Below are 10,160 nucleotides of genomic sequence, written 5' to 3'. Positions count from 1 at the left end.
TGGACAGAAGATAAATAAAGACACTGAAAACTTAAATAATATAAGTGAATTAGACCTAAATGTTATCTATAGAGCATTACCTCCCAAAACAGCAGGATATATATTCTTTTCAACTTCTTATGGATACTGCTCTGAGATATAACATATTTGGGTCACAAGGCAAATTTCAATAAATATAAAAAGATTAAAATTATACAAAAATCTTTCCCTGATCAATAATGAATGGAAAAAGAGAAAATTGATGAATTGATAATTATAAACCACACACTCTTAATCAGTAGGTCAAAGAAGAAATTCCAAGCGAATTCAGGAAATATTTTGAGATGAATGAAAATGACAACACCACATATTAAATCCTTTGGGACACCACAAAGGCATTGCTGAGATGGAAAATTATAGACCTCTATTTTTACACTATAAAAGGAGAAAGAGCTAAATTTGAAGATCTAATTGAACACCTGGAGGTACTAGAAAAAGAATAGCAAACTAATTACAAATGAAGATGAAGGAAAGAAATAGTAAAGATTAGAATAGAAATAAATGAAAAGTAGGACAAACAAGAAACAGAGTGAATCAACAAACCAAAAATTGGCTCTTTGAGAACATCATCAAATTCTACAAGCACTTAGCTATACTGACAAAGAGAGAAGATATAAATAAATAAAATCAGAAATGATAGGGGGACATTACCACAGATGCAGCAGAAATAAGAAAGACACTATGAATAACTCTAAGCCAAAAAAACAGACTTTGTAGATGAGATAGACAAATTCCTGGAAACACAAGAACCACTGACCCTAGAAGACCTCAACAAAACAATCACAAAGGAAGAGATTGAAATAGTCATCAAAAACCTCCTACAGTTAAAAAATCTGGAACCAGATGGCTTCACAAGTGAATTCTACTCATCATTCAGAGATCATTGCTCAAGCTCTTCCAAAACAATGAACAGGAAACTATGGTACGAAACTCATTCTATGTAGCCAACATCACCCCAATATCAAAACCAGATATGAATATGATGAAAGAAGAAAATTACAGACAATATCCCTAATGAATATAGATGCAAAAATCCTCAATGAAATACTTGCAAATTGAATCCAAAAGAACATTAAAATAATTAAACGTTATGTTCAAGTTGAATTTTACCCAGGTATGCAATGACAGGTCAACACAAGGAAATCAATTAGTGTAATAAACCACAAAGATAAATTGAAGAAGAAAAATCACATTATCCTCTTGACTGATGCAGAAAAAGCATTTGATAAAATATAGCACCCTGCCTTAAATAAAACAATTTCAAAAGATAGGTATAAAGGAGGTTTTCTCAACATGGTAAAGTACATATATGAAAAAACTACAGCTAGCATTGTACTCAATGGTGAAAGAATGAAAACTTTCCTGCTGAGATCAGGAACAAGACCAGAATGCCCACTGTCCACATTGTTAATTAATATTGTGCTAGAAATTCTAGCTAGAGTAATTAGATAAAAATCAAAAAGGCACCCAAGTAGGAAAGGAAGAAAAAAAACTTGCACTATTTGCTGATGATATGATCGTATATCTAGGAAATCCTGAAAAGTCCACAAAAAGACCACTGGAACTAACAGATGAATTCAGCAATGTGGCAGGACACAAGATTAATACCAAAAATTTGATAACATTTGGTAGCACTAGTGTGCTTTCTGAGAATGGATAAGAAAAATAATTCCATTTATAATAGCAACTAAAAAGATTAAATATTTAGGAATAAACTTACCCAAGGCATAAAGGCCCTGTTATTAGAAAACTACAAACCATGGCTAAAAGAAACAAAAGAAAACATAAATAAAGGAAGGGATATTCCGTGTTCATGGATTGGAAAGTTAAATATATTTAAGACATCAATTCTATCCAAACTGATTTACAGATTAAACACAATCCCAATAAAAATCCTAACAGCATTTTTGCAGAAATGGAAAAACCAATTATCAAACTTATTTTGAAGAGTAAGGGCCCTGAATAGCCAAAAAGCCCTTTAAAAAGAACAAAGGTGGAAGATTCTCATTTCCAGACTTTAAAGCATATTACTTACCTACAGTGTTAAAAGCAGCTTGGTCCTGGCATAAAGACAGACACATTGACCAATGGAACCAAATTGAGAACTCAGAAATAGACCCTAACATCAAAGTCAAGGGATTTTTGACAAGGCTGTCAAGCCCTCCCAAGAGGGCCAGAAGAGTCTATTCAACAAATGGTGCTGGGAGTAATGGGTAGCCATATCTACAAGAAAGAGGACCGATATCTCACACATTATTTTAAAAATAACTCAAAATGGATAAAGGACCTAAATATACAAGTGAGAGCCATAAAACTCTTGGAAGAAAATGTTGGAAAACATCTTCAAGGTGTTCTAAAACCTTGCACTAAAAGCTTGAACAACAAAGTGAAAAAAAAAAAAAAGGTAAATTGGACCTTCTGAAAATTAAAACTCTTTTGTACCTCAAAGGACTTTGTCAAGAGGATTAAAAGGCTGCTGACTCAATGGTAGAAAATATTTGGGAATTACATATCCCATATGGGATTAGTATTGATGACATGTAAGGAGATCATACTATTATAAAAAGACAAACTACTTAAATTAAAAAATGGGCCAAAGACTTGAAAAGACAGTTGTCCAAGGAAGAAGAACAAATGGCAAAGAAACACATGAAAAAAATGTTCAACATCACTAGCAATTAAGGAAATGCAAATCAAAACTACAATAAGATATCATTTCACACCTATTAAGCTGGCCACTATTAAAAAGTTGGAAAACTGTAAATGTTGGAGAGGACAGGAAAGATGGAAATGTTTATTCATTGCTGTTGGGAATGTAAGATGGTACAACCACTGTGGAAAACTGTTTGACAGTTCCTAAAGAAGTTAAATACAGACTTGTCATATGACCCAGAAATACCATAACTAGGTATATATTCAGAGAACTGAGAGCAGTGACATGAATAGACATCTGCACAATGTTCATAGTGGTGTTATTTACGATAGCCAAAAGTTGGAAACAATCCAGACTGTCCATCAACTGATGAATGGGTAAATAAATTGTGGTGTATACACATGATGGAATATTATTTAGCTGTCAGAAGAAATGGCATCATGAAGCATTTGACAACATGGACTAACTTGAAGGTCAATATGTTGAATGAAGAAAGCCAGACACGAACGGGCAGATACTGTATGATTGCACTATTATGGAATAAATATATTATGTAAACTCATGGAGTTAATAATTAGAATATAGGTTACCAGCAAACTGAATGAGGTTAGAGAATGGAAGCTAATGATTAATCTGTGCAGAACTGGTTAAAAGGTAGTTTGCAAATCTTTGAAAATGCATGGAAATGGCGAGAGCGTATCATCCTGTTTGTGACTAGCAGAGATATTGTATGGCTATTAGAGTGGTTGAAAGGGAAAGCTTAAGTACATATATATTACTAGAAGGAAAGCTAAAAAATGTAACTAGGGATTGTATAACACTGTGAAAACTCATGTAAAATATGAATGTTGGTGATATTGCATGTATGTCTTTTTACAATTATGTGTATAAACTAGAGAGAAGAAAACAATATCAGCTATGTTAAAAGATGATCATTGAGTTGTAAGAGACTTTTATATATTATATCAGTAAGTCAATGCCAGTGTATTTGTGTATTTTAGATTGAACTGTATTCTAGATATGACCTGCAATATGTTCTACCTTTTAACAAAGTGCTTTGTCACATTCTTGGTAATGTCATTTGACCATGTAAGTTTTATTTTGGTTTGATTCTAAAAGTTCTATTTTTGTTTTTGTTTTTTCTGCTTATGGTGTTATATCTAAGAATCCCATGGTTAATATGTGGTCATTAGATATCTCTCTTACAACATTTCTAGTATTTCTAGTTGTATCCCATATACAGAGTGTTATGATCCATTTTCAGTTAATTTTTGTGTTGGATGTGATAACAGAGACCAAATTATTTTGCTTGCCTTTAGGTATTCATTTTTTCCAGCACCATTTGTTGAAAAGACTATTATTTTACCAATTGATTTGTCTTGGGTCCCTTGTGGAGAATAACTGTGTTAATTTATGGAACTATTTCTGAACTATCAATTGTTTTTAATGCTATTATAAAGGGAACTCATTATTTTAACTTATTTTTTATTTGTTATTTCTACATTTTTGCATTACGGTTAAGGACATTACATCATCATTCTGTGCTGTCATCACCAGCATATATTAACAAAAGGTTTTCATCATTTTAAATAGATACCTGTCCCCTTTAAGCAAAAATATCCATTGCCCCCCTCCTGCCATGCCCAGGTTATCTCAAATCTACTTTCTGTCCCTATGAATGATTTTACTCTATATATTTAATATAAATAAATAATACAATAATTGTGCTTTTTGTCTGCATTATTTTGCTTAGTGAACAGTTTTCAAGATCCATTCATGCTGACCATTTATCAAATTTCACTCCTTTTACTGAGGAATAATATTCCATTGTTTATCCATTTATTTGTTGATGGATATGAATTATTTTTAACTTTTGGTTATTGCAAGTAATGCTTCTATAAACTTTGATACCCAAATATATGATTCTTGTTTTCAAATTTGGGGATATATATCTAGGAGTGGAAGTGCCAGGTCATGTGGTAATTCTTTGTTTAGATTATTGAGAAAACGCTGAACCATTTTCCTCAGTTTTAATATAATTTCACCTTTCAACCAACAATGTAATGTATTTCAGCTTCTCAGCAGCATCGTCAAAACTTGTCATTTTGCATTTTGAAAGTCATAGCCATCTGAGTCATTGGAAAGGTGTATCTCACTGTGATTTTGATTTGCAGTTCTTAAATGGCTAATTATATTGAGCATATTTTCATGTCTTTACTGACCATTTGTATATGTTCTCTGGAGAAATGTCTGTTAAAGTCCTTTGCCCACATTTTAATTTGGTACTTTGTTCTATTGTGTGGAATTGTAGGAATTTTTTAATTTTTTTTATTAAAGAAGTTGTGAGCTCACAAAACAATCATGCATAGTGTGCAGCACTGCCATACATCACCCCTTCACCTTCACCTTGCAATGTTTTGGAAAATTTGTTGCAGATTTTGAAAGAACATCATCAAAATATTACTTCCAACTATGATCCACGGGTTACATTTGGTCTATTTTTTCCATAAACTTCCCTATTATTAACACCATGTTATTAGTATTATACATTTGTTGTATTTCAGGAGAGAACTCTCTCATATTTGTGCTAGTAACCATAGTCTCTCACTGACCACATGGTTCACTCTGTGATACAGTTCCATGCCTTGTACAATTCATCAAAAATATATACTCAGTGGAACTTGTGTTCCTGAGTGTGATGGAGTTGGACTCAGATATGACATTTCTACACATGCCTCTTCTGTTACTTTTACCAGACCTGTTGTTGGTGTTTGGTTTGGTGTATACTCAGGAGACCTGAATTTCTGGATTATCCATTTGACAGCCAGGCTCTGAGCCTCAGCAGACTTGCAACTCCTACCCTCTGTTTTATTGGACTTACTCTGGCCAGATAACAAGGAGGTGAAGAAGATCAGCCACCACACCAGGGAGCCAAGAGTGCCTACAACCGCAAGCAGGAGAATTGCATCCATCATCCATGTGGAATCTAAGCCCCCTCTTGATGTAGAGGGGGACTGGACTTAACCATCCCAGGGTCCACGGGATGAAGGAATAGAATATAGATTAGAGTGGACTTACTGGTGTTCTGCTGGGGAACTATTGTGATTCATAAGAGAAGAAATTGTAATATCATGTGGAAGAAGTGGCCACGGTAGCTGCTGAGAGTAGGAAGAGGGAAGAAGAGATATGATATGGGTGCATTTCCAGGATTTGGAGTTGTCCTGGATGGAGCTGCAGAGACAGATGCTGGACATTGTGTGTCCTGCCATGGCCCACTGGGTGGATTGGGGGAGAGTGTAGACTACAACATAGACCACTGTCCATGTGGTGCAGCAGTGCTCCAAAATGTATTCACCAGGTGCAGTGAATGTGCCATGATGATGGAAGAGGTTGTTGATATGGGAGGAGTGGGGTGGGGGGGTGGAGGATACATTTGTCCTCATATTTTTTGAATGTAACATTTCAAAGAAAATAAAGAAGAAAAAAAGAAATAAATGTATAATCAAGGGAAATTTGTAGCATGAGTAGAATAATTTGTAAGTGTAATTTATCAAGCTCCTTAGGGCAGACATAAAGTTTCTGTAGAAAAGCGCATAGTCCTGCCTACTCTGATATTAACCAGATCTTTTCATTCTTCTTTGTAAAGAAAAATGTATGATTCAAACAAACAAACAAACAATCAAACAAACTATATATATATATACTCAGTGGCTCTCAGTTTCATCAGACTTGTGCTATCATCCTTTCAATGTTTCCATTACTCCAAAAAGAGAGATATATATATTTGTGGTGTTTATTTTATTAACCTTCTTATTTAACATTTCTGATTACCTGCATTTGTTCCTGTGAATTTTTGTTTCCATTTACTGCCATTTTTTTATTCTAATGCAGTTTAGCTCCTACATCCTGATATTGTCAAATATATTTCAATTCCATATGTGGTGAACTAATTCTCTACATCTCTAGAAATAATGGACCTACAAATTGCATCAACAATGAGATGGTTTGCCCATAATTTTAATAAGAATTAGTAAATAACCATATCATATACAGGAAAGTAGGTATGTGAATAGAATTTTGTTGGCAGAAGTATAAATTTGCCATCATTTTGATAAAGCTAATTGGTGATATTTACAAATATGTAATTATTTTCAGTTTTTACCAAATTATTTATTGCAGAAACATTTTCATGTGTGAACAAAAATTCAGATACAATAATATTGAAATTATTCTTGAAACTTAAGAAGAAGGTTTTTATTGAGAACCATTATTTTATTTCATATAAAAGTTGCATTGAAAGAAGAGGATGAAATTCAAGCAGACTTGATTTTCACACACTTGCCAAGTCTCACATGATTCAACCTCATTGACAATATTTTTGATTTATGATACATATTAAAAGCTTCACACTGAAGCCCAATATACAGCCAACCCAGACAACAAATGTGAAAATGTATATGCAAAGCAACATCTGGAGATAAGTGTCTCCTAGGTCACCTACTATATGTGTTTTGTTCTTCTGGTTGTCACACAGCTCACACAGTTCTTTAGTGACTGATTCCATTTCAAAACATCACACAAAAGAAAAGACTTTTAAAAATGACACAATTTTCTTTACTTGGCTACTGACTGATTATCTATTAAGTCCCTTTGTGATAAATCATCAACAGTGGTACATACCCTGATTAGGTTAGAGTTCAGATTGCTTTACAAAAAGTGTTTTTAAAAAGATCAAAGAGGTGGCAGACTTGGCCCAGTGGTTAGGGCATCCACCTACCACATGGGAGGTCTGCGGTTCAAACCCCGGGCCTCCTTGACCCATGTGGAGCTGGCCCATGAACAGTGCTGATGTGCGCAAGGAGTGCCCTGCCACGCAGGGGTGTCCCCCACGTAGAGGAACCCCATGCACAAGGAGTGCACCCCATAAGGAGAGCCGCTCAGCACAAAAGAAAGTGCTGCCTGCCCAGGAATGGCACTGCCCACATGGAGAGCTGACACAGCAAGATGATGCAACAAAAAGAAACACAGATTCCTGTGCGACTGACAACAACAGAAGTGGACAAAGACGCAGCAAATAGACACAGAGAACAGACAACCAGGGTGGGGGGGAAGGGAAGAGAAATAAATAAATAAATCTTAAAAAAAGAAAGATCAAAGATAAGCAGACATAAACACTGGGAGGGAAAGACCTACTTTGTGATCAAGGGGAGCACTAATGAATCCCAGGTAAACAGAAATTCCCTGAAATGCTAGTCTGAGAATTGATTTTTTTTTATGATTGAAAAATTCAGCTTCAAACAATTATGCTATCTTTTTCCTGAGTAAAGCTTTCTCCTCATAACTCTCTTTACAGCTTCCTTTATCTGCTTGTTTCTAAGACTGTAGATGATTGGATTCAAGAAAGGAGGGACTATAGAATAGAACACAGAAGAGAGTGTATCCTGAAATGTGGGAGAGCTGGAGACTGGCTTCACATACACAGCAGCACCTGAGCTGACAAAAATTGTTAACACAATGATGTGAGGGACACAGGTGGAAAAAGCCTTTCCTCGCTCACCCCTGGTTGGAAACTTGAGCACAGTAGAAAATATGTGAATATAAGACATGATGATGAAGGCAAAGCTGCCACCAGCAATCACAACTGAAGAGATGAAAATTAAAATTTCATTGTTTAAAGTGTCAGTGCAGGAGAGCTTCAGAAGAGAGGACAGGTCACAGAAGAACTGATGGACCACGTTGGACTGACAGAAGGACAGCCTGAATGTGTTGCCAGTTTGGAATCCAGAGTGGACCAGACCACTGAGTACAGAGGCCAGAGTCATCTGAACACAGACCCGAGGGTTCATGATCACAGAGTAGTGCAGGGGCTGGCAGATGGCCACATAGCGGTCATGAGCCATGATTGTGACGAACAGCAGCTCTACTGTCACAAATGCGACCACGAGGAAGAGCTGAGCTGCACATCCAGCCATGGAGATTGCCGTGCTGTCAAGCAGGAAGATGACACATGCCTTGGGGACTGTGACGGAAATGTAGCACATGTCTAAAACAGACAGATTCCTAATGAAGAAATACATGGGGGTGTGAAGTTTCCAATCGAAGGTGATTAGTATGACAATGAGAAGATTCCCCACCAGGGTTGCCAAGTACATCAGTAATAACAGCAAGGCATGTAAGACTCTGAGCTCCCACACATCAGAAAACCTTGTAAGCAGGAATTCAGTCACTGTGGTGGAGTTGGGCATCTTAGGAAAATTTCCCTTGGCCATGAAGAGTCAGGCAAATAATCCCTAAGAAACATGGAAGATTCACATGTGGAAGGAATTAATCTAAGCTCATATATTGCCTCACATTAATACACTTATATTCTATTACAATGTTTTGGTCAGGTTATAACATACTTCCCATTCTCCTTTGGGCTCCCTGCTTTTTACACTTGTCTTCAGAATTGGGGTAGCAGTAAAATGTAATATTTACTAGCTTGTGCATATGTTTGCATCTATTTCTATCATTTACTACTTATAAAATGTATCTACTGGAAGTTAAGTATTTGCCCAGAAGATTAAAAAAAGATTTAATATAAGTAATTTCTATTCATCCCCATCTCATTAGTCAGGTTTCGTGTGTGTTAATATTTATGATAATGTGATAACCTTGTTGAATCTGAATAGAGATTGGAGGGTACTATTTATTCAGAGCTTATCAATATATTATAATCAATTATAATCCATTCCATGACCACTAAATCATTCCCATTAAATGCCACCATACATTTCTCATGCTTCTCCATGTACTCCTTGAATGTACATAGGTGCTTAGCTTTCTCTGTTGAAAAGAATCACTTACAACTCTTGATATGTAGGTATTACCTGTGGTGAAACTATTTATATATTGATACTATCAGGGTCTCTAAATTTAAAATGTTTATTCTTCTGTTTTTGTCAAATACTGTTATGTTTTTTTCAATACAACTTGAACATACTTCAGAACTTGAAGAAGCTAATATGGAAAGACATTGCTTGAGTGTGAGTCATTACTTGTTGTTGTACTCACACATGATTCCTTCATAAAGTTCTTTTTCATATTCACTCTCAGCACTCAGCGACACTTACTCAACCCTCAAGTGCAGAATGATTTCTTCTGAAGTTCCTTCAGCTTTGAGTCATATTTTAACTCATGCCACTGAAATGGGAATGGCTTTCCTTGTTGCCTTGAAACCGCAGAATGTACCTTTCAGACTTGCTTTATCCAGCCTCTCTAACCCTCAGTGCTAATGCACTTCACCTTCCTGCTCTGTGTCCCTTTTTCTCCTGACAAATGTAACTACTTCTAGAGAAACTCTGCTCACTTTTAGAAGACAGGACACCTGTCACTTTCAGACTGACCTTCTGAGCTCAAGAGTAAAAGCTTTCTATCTCTGCTCCTCTTTATTTCAGAAATCTTCAAAAAGCTACTTCAATAAGTAGTT

The 10,160-nt window shown here is 35.7% G+C and overlaps 1 protein-coding gene across 1 annotated transcript; it reads right to left on the bottom strand.

Annotated features, from left to right (window-relative positions):
- Positions 1 to 7,998: 7,998 nt before the first annotated feature.
- Positions 7,999 to 8,937, bottom strand: LOC131273515 (olfactory receptor 14C36-like). The gene has a single exon (XM_058276873.1). The coding sequence runs from the start codon at positions 8,935 to 8,937 to the stop codon at positions 7,999 to 8,001; it is 939 nt and encodes a 312-aa protein (XP_058132856.1).
- Positions 8,938 to 10,160: the final 1,223 nt, after the last annotated feature.

The sequence above is a fragment of the Dasypus novemcinctus genome, chromosome 15 (assembly GCF_030445035.2).
Source record: "Dasypus novemcinctus isolate mDasNov1 chromosome 15, mDasNov1.1.hap2, whole genome shotgun sequence".
NCBI lineage: Eukaryota > Metazoa > Chordata > Mammalia > Cingulata > Dasypodidae > Dasypus > Dasypus novemcinctus.
Note: the sequence above shows the minus strand (reverse complement) of the source record. Positions and strands in the feature narration are given on the sequence as shown.